A 16,190-nucleotide genomic window follows, 5' to 3' on the forward strand; every position below is an offset into this window, starting at 1 on the left:
CCTGCAGACGGGGTGTGCGGCTGGCCACGAGCCTGCTGCTTGACGAAAATTATGAATGTCAAATTCACAAACGAGGACGGCTGAAGTATACCCAAGACTTCAGTGATCACAAAAATTCAGGTGCAGGCTGCCACTGTTCAGAGAGCAAAGCTAAGTTACACAGAAGAGATTTTTTGTTCAGCACATAAAAATGAACTACTTCATTTCAGACTGTGGTGATGTGGTTTCTCCACTGCATGGATCTTCATGTGTATCTTCAGGTGACTTTTAATAGTGAAACTCTTTCCTCACTGATCACACGTGTGCAGCTTCTCTCTGCTGTGGATCCTCTCATGTGTTTTCAGATGTCCTGACCATCTGAATCTCTTGTCACAGTGTGAACACTTGTAAGGTTTTTCTCCAGTGTGAATTCTCTGGTGCCGTTTTAAATGGTTTGCTTTAGTAAAAGTTTTCTCACACTCAAAGCACATGTACTCTCTCACATCAGTGTGTGTTTTCTGATGTTCTTGTAAACTATAAAACAGTGAAAAACTCTTTCCACACAAAGAGCATGAATGTGGCTTCTCCTTTGTATGAACTCTCAGGTGTCTCTTCAGGTCTGATGACCCTAGAAATGATTTGTCACATTGATCACATGCGTGTGGCTTCTCTCCAGTGTGAACTCTCATGTGTTCCTTAAGATGTCCTTTTTGTGTGAAGCTCTTCCCACATTGATCACATGTGAACGGCTTCTCTCCTGTATGAACTTTCATGTGAACCTCAAGACTTTGTTTGGTTGAGAAACTCTTCCCACACTGATCGCATGTGTGTGGCTTCTCTCCTGTGTGGATCCTCATGTGTGCTTTAAGGTTTGCTGATTGACTGAAACTCTTCCCACATTGATCACATGTGAACGGCTTCTCTCCTGTATGAACTCTCATATGCCTCTTAAGATGTCCTTTTTGTGTGAAACTCATCCCACACCGATCACATGTGAACGGCTTCTCTCCTATATGAACTCTAATGTGAATCTCAAGATATTGTTTGGATGTGAAACTCTTTCCACACTGAGAGCAGGTTGTAGATTTCTTTGCTCTCGTTTTCTTTAAAAATGTCTTTTTAGTCTTTGAGCGACTCAAAGGTTTTTCTCCAGGTTTGTCATGATGTTTCTCCTCCACTTCACTCAGTTCTTCACTCTCCTCCTTCACTTCCATCAGCTCTGAAATGAAAGAGAAAAAATCATTTAATTTTCAATAAATCAAAATAATTTAAAGAGAGAAATATGAAGTTAAAGGTCATAAAATTGAGACTTGTTGTGATAGACAACTGCTACAAAACATTACGATCATTTTGATGGATTTGCATAAATTAGTTGCATATGTCCCTGAAACTTTAACATTAATCTTCCAATCATAAAGGACCAGCTGTCGTTCCAGCGACAGAAACCAGTGGTCTGGTGAAGGTATAATGTGTGTACGTCTTTTCAGCGCTCCTGTGAAGTTCACTTAATTTTAGAATTTAGTCTCAATTTTACTTTAGCTGCTCGTTTAATCTGACTCCAATTTCAAATGTTTTTACATCAAGATTTACTGAATTAAGACAATCAGCACTGAATGGACGTCTTCTGGCTACAGAATTTCCCAAATCGCTGCTCTGCCACCTTCCCTTAAATAATTCTTAATAATTTATAAATAATATTATAAAAAATATTATGAAAATAAAGAAAACATTGCTCTGAAATATTTTCAGTAAAATATCTGATCAATGACAAAATGATCTAATGTGATATTAACAGCCATATTTTACATTTAACATTTAATTTTCCTAAAAACTGTGTAATTATTAAGGGCCGTTCACAGCAGACTTCTCCTTCCACTGACTTCCTTTCATACACATGTGAATGTGGGACACCAGAAACACAAGATCAAGTGAAGTTTGCAGTAAAGTGGAGTAGATTGTATATTTTAAAATTTTGGAGTGATTATTATTCGTTATTTATGTTTTTAAAAATATATCACATCATATCTTGACTGTTGCTGTGTCTGTAGAAAGTTCACATGCTCAAAGTCTAGACTGACTGCATTAAATGTGTTATTATCAGTGTCCTACATGATTCACTCAACCCTGTTACTTCTGACATGATTTTCCTCCTTTCAAAACCACACAGGAAGTGACATCATCTGGGCTCTTTTCTACAGCATGATGGGAGGACAAGACAATAATCTCAATCCATTTTCTCAGTTTTACACAAATGAATGACTGCATTCATCAACCCTGTTACCAAAGTTACTGTAAGAAGAGATTTTGCTCAAGTTTCACTCACAACTCTGTCAGCCATTCTGGAAAGTTCATTTACTTCATACATTTTGGTGTTTACAGATTATTCCTAAAAATAACAGTGTTGAAAACTGTATTGAAAATGCCTAAATTCTGGTAACACTCCTGCAAATTGTGAAGCAGATATGAAACAAATGGAAAATACGTAAATATTATTTTGATCTGATGTTGACAATCAGTATGAAAGTTTCTCAAACCTCCCTTTACTGAGCTTCTGTTAGAAAAGAACTTTAACTTTTTCTCTAAATACGCAGAAGTGCTTGAATCTTTCTAACATGAATGTTGTTCAGCATCATGAATGAATGAAGAATAAACACCAACCTCTTTGTTCTTCAGTATCTTCAGTGTGTTTCATTCTGCAGGGTTCTGGATCACTCGTGTTCTTTGCAGATTTCAGCTCTTTCCTGATGCTTCAGTGCTCGTCTGATGGGAATATTCCAGCATTTATTGATGAACTGCTGTGGGAGGAGCTTCACTGATGATGTGACTGCTGTGGGCGGAGCTTCACTGACTGAACTACAGATTGGTTGGAAGAGATGATCTGCCCAAATCAAAAATATCAGTTACTGTGTTTGTTTTTATAGGGTTAAAGACCAGAAATCAAATTAAATGTACAAAAAGTGAATTTAAATAGAAAACCCATTAAATCCAAGTGTCTATTTTCATGTTTCAAATTACTTTTGTGAAAACCAAATGTTATAATGTCCCATCATCATTTAGTGTAACAGATATATTTAATGTAAAAATGAAACAACATTCATTTTGACCAGTACTTAATAAAGTATATAAAAGAGTAAGAGATCATACTAAATTTCATTATATTTTAAATGATTAAACTTGGTGACAAATAGATGAAAGCTAGTGGTTTGAAGGATAGTGGCAACGTATAAAGATTTAAAATGACAATTAAAGAGTATTTTGGGCTTCACCGTGATCCTTCAATACAGTGTTTGAATGTCAGAAAATGATTCTTGTTCTAAATATGCATGACAAGTTTTTTTGCTATATTAACCCCTTTTTGTATTTCACCCATAAACTAAATGCATTAATCATTTATATCCGTCTATCGTAAAGCAACTAATGTTAATTCAGAACTTTATATTTCTAAATCAAACATTATTCTGTTAATTCATTAAAATAATGACAGATGTCTTGAAAAGTAGTAAAAAAAAACAAAAAAGAAAAAAAAAAGAAAAAGAAAAAAAGAAATAAGCAGACATAAACACCATCAAATCCCCTCAGTCTGTTGACAGCAATGAAATGAGCTTTAAGTGTCAATTTACAGCAGATCTGAAGACATCGGCATAATAAATGAGGTGAAAACAGGAACTATTGACATGAAATAAAGAGTGTTTTCAGCAGTTTCTCTGTTCATATTGATGATCCTCAGACTATCAATACTCATTCAACAAGACATTCAGATCATTAGCAGATCATCTCACTTTATTCTGAATGTTTGCTGTTAGAAACTGATTATTGGAGTCACAATATGTGTGAAAATCCTATAAACTGCTCTAGTGAAAGACAATACTGTTATTTCTCACAATATGACATTAATAATACAATAATCAACACACACTCACCATCATCAACCACTAAAGATGAGTAACTACAGAGATATGAACTGAAAGTTTGATTTTCTAATAATAAGTACATTGATTGCAGTAGTGAAATTAGATCAGAAGAGACAATGATCGCAAAACCTTTCAAAATAAAGAGCAGCACAAAGTAGAGTTGTTGTCATGATACAGAATCATCTCATATTTAAGATATCTGGGTTTTCTGTTTCAGAATGGGAGGTATGTCAAACCCGGGAATGTAGGGTAAGACAAGCCCATTTCTGAAAGAGAGGTGACTTATACTCAGAGTCATTTACCATGGTAACTTACTCTGTGAACCTAACCTGGTCAGGAGCAGGTTTTCTTCAGTAAACCCAGAGTTTCTTTCAGTCTCCTCCCCTTGTTGAAGTGCAAGTGATGTTTAAATAGTTCACTCACTCATTCACACTGCAAAAATTTTTATTTTTCATCCTATTTCAAGTACAAAATATCTAAAAATTCTTAAATCAAGATGGATTTTCTATATAAGAAAATGATATAATATATTTAGTCTTGTTTCCTGGGGGATCAAAATTAAGTGCATTTTACTTAAGTAAAATTATATCTGCCAGTGTGGTCATAAAAATAATCTTAATGCTAATGGAAAGTGTCAGAGTGTCTACCCAGGTGAAAAAATTGCAGTAAAATACACTTTATTTTAGTACACAGTACACTTCAATAATGTACTTAAAACGCTCTATTTCTGTGCACTTATTTTGTACTTAATATACTAAAAGCTCTTCTTAATATAATCTTAAGAACATCTAAGTGTACTCAACTGTGCTTTTTTGAGACATCATGAATTTGAACTAAAATGTGCTTTTAATATACTATCTGTGTATTAAAAATATATATATTTAGTTACCACTTGTAGTACAACTTGAACCCATCTTTCAAACATAAAATAGACTTATGATGTATTTCAAAATATAAGATTAATATATAATGAATATATACAAAATGTATTTATAATTTATTGCCTACAACATTACGAATACATTTTGTATATATTTATCATATATTATTCTTGTATTTTAAATAATTCATAAGTGTATTTCCTATGTCTGATGAGTACATTTAAAGGTGTATGAAAGATGGGTTCAAGTGTACTACAAGTGGTAACTAAATAAATTTCATGGTGTCTCAAAATAGCACAGTTGATAATGTATATCTTTGACACTTTTATTTAGCACCAAAATAAAGAATGTACTACAAATATACTTGCTTGTATTTAAGTATATTTTTAATGCACTTTTTTTTCCTCCTGGGTATTACTAAGTGCAAATTTACAGTAGCTCTGCCTCTGCCCACCAGAGTCACATCAGGTTAAAATTGTCTCATGTTCTTGTGTCTGCAGTGGTGTAGGCAGGAGTGTGTTGGGTGTGGAAAATTAACGTGTGATGTGATTGACTGGGTTTGAATCCGCCTTTTGCCAAGCTCACTATTTTCCCTTTTCCCATCACATATCACATCAGAAAGTATTTATTTTCAATAAAAATGAAGAAAATTTTCTAATAGTGGAAGTAAATTGCCTAACGAGTGTCTAATAACGATAAAATCATTTACACTCTTATTATTGCATCCTGCATAATTTTTTTCTTCTTGTTTTTTTTTTGCATGTGGGAACCATGAAAATAAATATTAGTCCATTAACTTACTATTCTGCCAGTTTTCACCATTGATATTATAACAGTGATAAAAATTAAACTTGCATTGACTCAGAAGTATGCCGATGTTCTTTTGTCACGTGCTGTTGCCATGGCGAATCGTAATATCGGAGCTCCATTGATGATGGCTTTTCATAGTCGTGGTGCACGCGCTTAACTCCGAGTCAACCTACTCAGAGTCGACTGAACTAACTCAATTCAGCTGTTCTGAAACTGAAAACTCAGAGTTTCTCATCTCAGATTAACTCAACTCAGTATAGGCTACATGTAGATTAGAGCGGAAGAATTAAAGTGTGAACTCAATTAAGTGAAATACACTAAAATGAGTTTTCAGAAATATAAACCAGAATGAGAGTCTGATGAGTGAAAGGTTTCCTCAGATGAACTGCATTAAGTGAAGATTATAGAGCTTTTTAGCTTAAGCGGATTTAAGTTTTATCTGCTTTGTATCGTCATGACCAATAAAAAAGTGTTTTATTGTTTGAGACTTTCCTTAAACTGAGCCTCAGAACAGAAGCTCAAGAGAGTCTTCTCCATCATTCCATTCCCTTCAGCTGAGGCGGGTGACAACTTTATGATTGAGGCAGATCTGACTATCCTGACCCTACCTGAATAATCACAGGGTTAAAGCTGAAAGATTAAAAGACACAGCGACTGACAATATATATGACATTTGTGTGTGTTTTGTAATATTTATGTTGTATAATCTGCAGATTGATATGAGCTTTGTTCAGAATTACTTCTCAAATTATTATAATGAATGTAATCGTAAAATCATACAATGTTTCATAGTTATTTAGCAGTAGTTGATGAAGATGAGTGTCATTAGTGTTTGTTTTTGTATTATTGGTGTCATATTGTGAGAAATAACAGTATTGTCTTTCATTAAAGCAGTTTATAGTCTTTTCTCATTTATCCTTCCTGACTCCAATAATCAGTTTCTAACAGCAGAATAAAGTGAGATGATCTGCTAATGATCTGAATGTCTTGTTGAATGAGTGTTGATAGTCTGAGGATCATCAATATGAACAGAGAAACTGCTGAAAACACTCTTTATTTCATGTCAATAGTTCCTGTTTTCACCTCATTTATTATGCTGATGTCTTCAGATCTGCTGTAAATTGACACTAAAAGCTTATTTCATTGCTGTCAACAGACTGAGGGGATTTGTGGACCTCAAATATGAACAATTATTTTTGTCTTTGTGCTTTTAACTGTTTTTCTTACAGTTCTTTACGACTTTTCTAGATATCTGTCAATATTTTAATGGAGAAACAGAATAAAGTTAGAATTAGCATCAGTTGCTTTACGATAGACTTATTCTTAATGTGCTTAGTTTATGGGTGAAATACAAAAGTTAATATAGTTAATATAGCACAAAAGAAAAAAAGCATATTTCAGGCATATTTAGAACAAGAATCATTTGACAACATTCAAACACTGTATTGAAGGATCACAGTGAAGCCCAAAATACTCTTTAATTGTCATTTTAAATCTTTATTCTTTGCCACTTTCCTTCAAACCATTAGCTTTCACTCATTTGTCAGCAAGAAGTTTTTTAATAATTTAAAATATAATGAAATTTAGTATGATCTCTTACTCTTTTATATATCTTATTAAGAACAGGTCAAAATAACTGTTTTCTTTTTGCATTAAATATATCTGTTACACTAAATGATGTACATTAAAACATTTTGTTTTAACAAAAGTAATTTGAAGCATTAAACAGACACATTTCATTTAGTGAATTTTCTATGTAAAATCACTTTTGTTCATTTCATTTGATGCAGACACTACAGTTTGATGTCTGGACTTTAACCCTATAAAAACAAACACAGTAACTGATTTATTTTTGATTTGGGCAGATCATCTCCTCCAACCAATCTGCAATTCAGTCAACAAAGCCCCGCCCACTGCAATTCACTTAATGAAGCTCCTCCCTAGCAGTCACATCATCAGAAGCTCCTCCCACTGCAGTTCATCAATAAATGCTGGTATATTCCCATCAGACGAGCACTGAAGCATCAGGAAGAGCTGAAAACTGCAAAGAACACGAGTGGTCCAGAACCCTGCAGAATGAAACACACTGAAGATACTGAAGAACAAAGAGGTTGGTGTTTATTCTTCATTCATTCATGATGCTGAACAACATTCATGTTAGAAAGATTCAAGCACTTCTGCATATTTAGAGAAACAGTAAATGTTCTTTTCTAGCAGAAGCTCAGTAAAGGGAAGTTTGAGAAACCTTCATACTGATTGTCAACATCAGATGAAACTAAATATTTATTTTACATTTATTTCATATCTGGTTCACAATTTGCGGAAGTGTTTCCAGAATTTAGGCATTTTCAATAGTTTTCAACACTGTTATTTTTAGGAATAAACTGTAAACAAAAAATGTATGAAGTAAATGATCTTTCCAGAATGGCTGACAGGGTTGTGAGTGTAACTTGAGCAAAATCTCTTCTTACAGTAACTTTGGTAACAGGGTTGATGAATGCAGTCATTCATTTGTGTAAAAACTGAGACAATGGATTGAGATTATTGTCTTGTCCTCCCATCATGCTGTAGAAAGAGCCCAGATGATGTCACTTCCTGGGCGTCACAGTTTTAAGAAATCCTCTGGTTTTGAAAGAAGGAAAATCATGTCAGAAGTAACAGGGTTGAGTGAATCATGTAGGACACTGATAATAACACATTTAAAGATGCAGTCAGTCTAGACTTTGAGCATGAGAACTTTCTACAGACACGGCAATGGAGATATCTGCACTGCACTGCGAGATATTACGTGATATATTTTTTAAAAACATAAATAACGAATAATAATCACTCCAAAATTTTAAAATATTCAATCTACTCCACTTTACTGCAAACTTCACTTGATCTTGTGTTTCCAGTGTCTTACATTCACATGTTCATGAAAGGAAGTCAGTGGAAGGAGAAGTCTACTGTGAACAGCCCTTAATAATTACACAGTTTTAAGGAAAATTAAATATCAACCTAAAAATTGATGTCAAAATATGTGTTACGGTTGCTGGTAGAGAGATGAGGCAGGTACGGATTTCCACAAACATAAACTCTTTACTTCAATAAACACGGGCAGGAACACCAACATACACATGTAATACAACAGAGAACGGACGAGGAGTGAAGGGAGTGAGTGCATTATATAGGAGTGCTAACAATAGAGTCCAGGTGCAGGTGATCCGTGATGATGAGGAAATGACGAGGGAAGTGAGTGCAGGTGAGGAGAACAGGAGGATCATGGGATATGGAGTCCAGGGAAACACGGGATCTGTGACAATATGGCTGTTAATATCACATTAGATAATTTTGTCATTGATCAGATATATTACTGAAAATATTTCAGAGCAATGTTTTCTTTATTTTCTTAATATTATTTATAAATTATTAAGAATTATTTAAGGGAAGGTGGCAGAGCTAGCCTGGATGCCAGCCGAACTTAGTCCCGCCCACAACATTTTGAGGTCGGGGAGTTCGGTCTGGACTCGATCCGTAGAGGAGTAATTATGCCCGAACAGAAACTGTTCGGACCAATCACATTGTCAGGGCGATGATTGACAGATTATTACCAGAAACGTAATCAGCCACGTCATCACAGAGCGCTTGGGTTAGTTTACAACAACGATGGCTGTTGTTGAAGAACTGAGATGTGTAGATTCCGCAAACGCGTCCGTTATAGAAGATATTGACAGCGCATTAATTGGCAAGTACTCCGTGTATACTTAAATTCTTTTTACAACACCGGCAAAGATTGTACGCTCATCTTCTAGTTCCAGCATGTGTGCAGTTGAGTTCTGTTGACAACTATCGTCGCGCAACACTAAGTGATGCGTCGCGTCACTTACTCTGTAGCTCTGATTGGTTGTAGGTCTATCCAATTGAGGTCTTTCCTGGATCGGTTGAAATACGCCCCCATAATCAAAGCCCAATGGAGCAGTATCAGACTCATATTCGAACTAGAATTGAGTATGACACGTCAGGCTATGGCAGAGCAGCTATTTGGGAAATTCTGTAGCCAGAAGACATCCAATTCAGTGCTGATTGTCTGAATTCAGTAAATCTTGATGTAAAAACATTTGAAATTGGAGTCAGATTAAATGAGCAGCTAAAGTAAAATTGAGACTAAATTCTAAAATTAAGTGAGCTTCACAGGAGCGCTGAAAAGACGTACACACATTATACCTTCACCAGACCACTGGATTCTGTCGCTGGAACGACAGCTGGTCCTTTACGATTGGAAGATTAATGTTAAAGTTTCAGGGACATATGCAACTAATTTATGCAAATGCTTCAAAATGATCGTAATGTTTTGTAGCAGTTGTCTATCACAACAAGTCTCAATTTTATGACCTTTAACTTCATATTTCTCTCTTTATTTTGATTTATTGAAAATGAAATGACTTTTTTTCTTTCATTTCAGAGCTGATGGAAGTGAAGGAGGAGAGAGAAGAACTGAGTGAAGTGGAGGAGGAACATCTTGACAAACCTGGAGAAAAACCTTTGAGTCGCTTAAAGACTAAAAATACATTTTTAAAGAAAAGAAGAGCCAAGAAATCTACAACCTGCACTCAGTGTGGAAAGAGTTTCTCAACCAAACATAGTCTTGAGGTTCACATGAGAGTTCATACAGGAGAGAAGCCGTTCACATGTGATCAGTGTGGGAAGAGTTTCACACAAAGAGGACATCTTAAGGATCACATGAGAGTTCATACAGGAGAGAAGCCGTTCACATGTGATCAGTGTGGGAAGAGTTTCACACAAAAAGGAAGTCTTAAGGAACACATGAAAGTTCACACTGGAGAGAAGCCGTTCACATGTGATCAATGTGACAAAACATTTCTAGGGTCATCAGCCCTGAAGAGACACCTGAGAGTTCATACAAAGGAGAAGCCACATTCATGTTCTGTGTGTGGAAAGAGTTTTTCACAACTGTGTAGTTTACAAAAACATGAGAAAACACACACTGGTGTGAGAGAGTACATGTGCTTTGAGTGTGAGAAGACTTTTACTACAGCGAACAATTTAAAACTGCACCAGAGAATTCACACTGGAGAAAAACCTTACAAGTGTTCACACTGTGACAAGAGATTCAATAAGTCAGTAAATCTGAAAACACACGAGAGGATCCACACTGGAGAAAAACCTTACAAGTGTTCACACTGTGACAAGAGATTCAATCAATCATCACATCTGAAAACACATGAGAGGATCCACAGCAGAGAGAAGCTGCACACGTGATCAGTGTGGAAAGAGTTTCTCTTTTAAAAGTCACCTGAAGATACACATGAAGATCCATGCAGTGGAGAAACCACATCACCACAGTCTGAAATGAAGTAGTTCATTTTTTTGTGCTGAACAAAAAAGTTAGCCACAGCCAAATCTCTCCTCTCCAGCTATAGTTGGCACCATGGGCAACAAGTTCTATTTATTTATATTTTGCAGTTACAAAACGTCTTTTTGTACCTGCATCTGCAAATTATTCACAAAAATTTTAAGCAAACAAGTTTAACCCTTTAACGACCCAGTGGTCCGCTAGCGGGACGATAGAGTGTTATAAGGTTAAACAAGTTGTTTTTTTAAATGAGGAGTTTGCCATCTAACTAATCTTTTATTATGCTCGCAGGGCGTCAGTGAAATGAATTGGGATATTAATTTAATAATAAAAGTAGCATAATAATAACAAAAATTTAACAGCCCTGCGTGCCCATACGCTATACCCCATTGTGAAGGAATAAACAGTGTTCAGGCAGCAAATGTCCCATTGATGACATGATGTCTGGTAATAGTATAGAAATTGTTTTATTGTGCATGTGTCGAACTCGGTGATCCACGTGCATCCGTGGTTTAGTATACTTTGAAAGATGCACGGACACGACTGCACACGAGACACGTCCAGGTGCGGAAAGTGAAGTATACCCGGGGCTTGATGGCGCACTGTCTATCCGCACTCACGGGCAAAGAATTATCTTTGAAAGGCTTGCACACTCAATTGTGCGCGAGATGGAGCAGAACGTGGGAAATTATGTATATCCGGGCCTTAACCACTCCTGATTGTAGTGGACTGGAGCTGACGGCTCACTTTGGGAAAAATACCCCCCCAATGTCCCCCATGTTATTAGGTCTTGACATCTAGTTTAACTGTTGCTGGTTGATGTGAGAGGCATTCTGGGATACCTGGCTGTCACAAGTACCCTCTCGATGCATCCTCCATAAAAGTCGGATCAAGAACTGTGATTGAATTTTTTAACTAATTAATAATGAACTAACATTTCTTTCTTTTACAGGCCTAATAATAATAATCTAACTTTGAAATAGAGAAACAGTCACTAGGACTGAGTGTTGTGATTCAGAAACATTCTGCTGTGCTGGCTAGACAGCATCCTTCTGGGGATAAAAAAATAGTCTTTGAGGAATTGTTTTAACCTATTGAGTAATCTGAACTATTAACCCTGAGACATTTTTTGATGATCTTGTGATTCAGTTGTTCTAATCTAAATTTATGTGGGACAGAGGAACTGAGATGTTTTTCTTAAATCTAAACCATTTGTATTAAGACTGATGATAATGAGTAATAGATCATGCCATACTGACTGTGGAGTGTACCTGAAATCCTATAAAACCTGTTGTATTCCTTTGTTCGGAGAGAGATTCTCTGGATTGATGAGAACTCTCCCAGCCGTGAATAAAGCATATTCTGAGGCATAGTCTGGAGTCTGTCGGGTTTTTAGGCTGAAGCAAACCTAAGCACTAGAGATCTTTTTCTATACTATAGTGATAGTGTTTAGTGGAGGTGAGGAGCACTAAAGAGCTTAGTATCAGGTGATAGTGCCCCAAAATAGGCCGAGACGTCAGCCGACTCGAACAGGGATTGAAGTAAGCTTAGTAGAGTATAAATATATAGATTTATGGGTGGTGTTTGACACCTGGTTTAACTAAGTCAGGTGTGTAAGGAAAAATATACCACAGAACCCATTCGGGGATTTGAACTGTACTTGGCTAGATGTGAACTTTGAATTGGATCAGTACTCGGACAGCAGCTGATGACGTTTTACAAGAACAGACAAGAACGCATATTAAAAAATGGATAACTAATGAATGAATGAGGCATTTATATAGGACTTTACTGTGTACACCGCGTTCAGCGTTCATGTACACTGCCGAGAGCAACCTTACCTCGGCTAGTCCTTCTGATGTTTGCTGCTGACTCTGATGACTCTGTAGTGGTTAAACATGAGATATAATTCATCTTTTGTAACAGACAATCTTTGGTCTCATTAATCTATATTTTTTCCCTGGAAAATCGTTTTGGTTGAGGGTAAAGTAAAGTGTCATAACTTTATATATTTAGGCTATTTAACTTTACTGTTGTAGTCTATTAGAGCGCTGACTTTGAACGTTTGACTGAACTGTTTGCTTTAATGTTCATTGTAGCTTCTTATACCTGTAAATGTAAATGTTCCTTTTGCTAGATTTTTATAATGGCTATTATTGATTATTAAAACTGACATTTAACAAAATGAGACAGAGTTGTGTTTTATGATTGCAAACTATATGCACGAGAAACCAGGCTTAGTCGGGGGGCCAGTTCTCCTCTGGCGAACAGTGCTTTGTTATGATTCAGGTAGCTATCATAAGTCCGATAGGATCGCAACATTTAAAGTATTTAATCCAGTTCCATCTAGATGAGGATCGTATTCATAATGCCGGTATGGACGGTCTGTTGAGGAACTGTGGCACTGGTTGTCATGTCGTCACCGCACGTCATGAGCCCACCTCCAAAATGCAGCAGTTTTAGTTATAATATCCAAGCAGTGCTGTCGGACTTTAAGGTGTCTTGAGAGGGATATTCTCCAGCCATAGTCATAGTAAATCTCACAAACAAAACTTTTAGCCAATGCCAAGACGATCATTTCCTTCCACATTCGTGCACATCTGTCTCAACCATTAACACAGCAAACCATATTATTTTATAATTGTATAAATTAATCCCGAAAAAAGCACAAACACGGCAGAGATGCCAAATTCAGCGGCTGGAATTAGCTGAGGTAAAGTGACGGCTCACAGACAGCAGCGGCAATCACCTGTCACTCAAGTGACTACGCCCTTAATTATGCAGAACTTTATGGCTTAATATAATTTAAACGGATGAGTTCAAATGAAAAAATGGGGATGAAAAAATTCACCCCCCTCAGAGTTGTCATGAAGGGCAAAATGATCAGTATAGACCAAAACCACAATTTGTACCAACTTGTAAACATGTTTATTTCTGCTGTAAAGTTAGGCACTTTAACATGGGACTCGATGAGATTTTGCCCTCTTTTGGAGCCTGTCCCTAGTGGCCAGTCGTTGAATTGCAGTTTAATCCACTTCCGTATTGGCCTCACGCGAAAAGGAGGTATTTTGTACGGGCATGTAGTTTATCAGGCGAGCAGAACAACCACCCAGTAAAGCGTTACAGTAATCTAGCCTTGAGGTCATGAAAGCATGATTTAACTGTTCTGCATTTTTCATTGAGAGCATATGTCGTAGTTTAGATATATTTTTAAGATGGAAGAATGTGGCTTTACAGATGCTAGAAACATGGCCTTCAAATGAAAGTTTGGTATCAAAGAGCAAAGCCAGGTTCCTAACTGACGACAGCCATCAAGTGTTAGACAGTATTGTAAGGTTATTACGTGAAGATGTTTTTTGGTCCAAAAATTAGAATCTCTGCTTTTTATGAATTTAGTTGTAGGAACTTTTGTGAATTGGTAAGTTTCGTCAGGACGCGAAGAAATATAGAGTGTTAATAGAGAATGATGATACTGATGATACTATAGAGAAATATAGCATCATCAGCGTAACAGGATCATCAGCAGATCATCTTACTTCAATCTAAGTGTTTGCTGTTAGAAACTGATTATTTGAGCCAGGATATATGAGATAAGACCATAAAACTGCTCTACTGAAACACAATCTGTTATTTCTCATAATTTGACATGGATTTAATATCAATAACAGAAAAACAAACATTAATGACAGTCATCTTCATCAACCACTGCTGCTTAATAACTCTGAATTAACTATAACTGAAACATGGTATGATTTTATGATAACATTCATTGCAATAAAGTAATTAGATCTTTAACATGTGACACACCCTGCTGGAAAGATCTCCCTATTTATTGTTTTATTTCTGTTTTTGACTATTATAACAACAGCACTGAACTAAACCAACTGGATAACACTTGTTTTCAATACTGGAATTTCTGGAATTTCACTTGCATTAAAAAAAAACAAATTGGAGTCTAAAAGAGTGCAAATTCATAAATAAAATGTATCAAATGGAGAACATAAATAACAGGGAAGTCTATTAATTTAGCATAAATGTTAACATTCATTGTAAACAACAGTTTCAAATGGTTTATGTGCTGTTAAATTGTTACAAGTTCTCCCAATCTAGGGTTTGGACACTGTAACAGGAATAAATTAAACCAAAAAGGAGAAACGTAAACTGAAAAACTTCAGGATTTCCTTCAGTCCTCTGCCCCAGAAATGTGAATCAAGGCAGGAAAATGGTCAAGAAAAAATGTAAGCAAACAATCTTCAGAAGAGGGACTAGTCAAAACAACAAACAAAAGGATTACTTGAAGAGTTCGGTTGCAAAACGCGATAAACGCCATTTTTTGACATTTGGATTTTATTATTGGAAATCACTGTTCAGATGCACCTTAATCTATGTGTGAATTGCTGCCATTAATAAGATTTAAAAATGTACATTTTAAGCCTACTACAAAATGTATTTTTTCACAAAACGCGATATCCGCCAGCCTAGTTTCTTTACAAAGTGCGATATAACGGTTAGGCTATAGAACGTTCAGGATGCTGCGCGAGCTCAGGATGTCACGCGAGGAGAGAATCACCGCCGGTGAAGTGCTCCGAGTTTGCTCAGTGATTTAACGATAATATCAAAACAAAAAAAACATATAAAGAGTTTCGTTGCAAAACGAGATATATCCATTTTGAGAAATGTTGGTTATTTGACATTATTATTTAAGACATCAACAGTCAAGTTCATTCACAATTTTTTGTACATTAAACTATTACTTGAGCTCAGTGAAGGCCATTTTTTCATTTAGCGTTTTTATACTTTTTTGTGAAGTTGAAGGCTACATCTTCATCTGACAGTTTGTCAGCATGACACAGACCAACATTACTCGATGACCACAATTAATCTTTGGATGTTTTCCCTCCCCTGAATGCCTTGCCCGTTTGGTCTTCTCCCTTTGATGATTTTCTATAGATGCCTTCCTCTTTCTCCCAACAGCAGCTGGAATGACCGGCTCCAATCCGTCATCGAAATCCATAACGTTAGCTTGACTCTGAAGCTTTGATTCTCTGACTGACAGACAGCTGTTGATCAGTGACGTAGCCTACGTGACTGACAGCTCGCCTACAGTATAAACAATAAAATGGTAAACGTTTTTTAGTTAGCCTATTGAATCCTCTTTTTAAAAATATGTTTTTTTGTTTTGATATTATTGTTAAATCACTGAGCAAACTCGGAGCACTTCACCGGCGGTGACTCTCTCCTCGCGTGACATCC

General features: G+C 36.2%; 2 protein-coding genes across 2 annotated transcripts in view; one reads left to right on the top strand and one right to left on the bottom strand.

Annotated features, from left to right (window-relative positions):
• Positions 1-16,190, top strand: part of LOC125245430 — a 1,350,402-nt gene that overhangs the window by 252,717 nt on the left and 1,081,495 nt on the right. Inside the window, 1 exon segment of the mRNA XM_048156021.1 lies at positions 10,220-10,757. Coding sequence (XP_048011978.1) covers positions 10,220-10,757 — 538 coding nt within the window.
• LOC125245898 (zinc finger protein 239-like) lies at positions 288-2,686 on the bottom strand (the record flags this gene model as incomplete). Its single annotated transcript, XM_048156725.1, has 2 exons — positions 288-1,198; positions 2,638-2,686. Coding segments are annotated over 2 exons (960 nt in total), but the record flags the coding sequence as incomplete, so codon positions are not given.

Source organism: Megalobrama amblycephala, linkage group LG1 (assembly GCF_018812025.1).
Source record: "Megalobrama amblycephala isolate DHTTF-2021 linkage group LG1, ASM1881202v1, whole genome shotgun sequence".
NCBI classification, from domain to species: Eukaryota; Metazoa; Chordata; class Actinopteri; order Cypriniformes; family Xenocyprididae; genus Megalobrama; species Megalobrama amblycephala.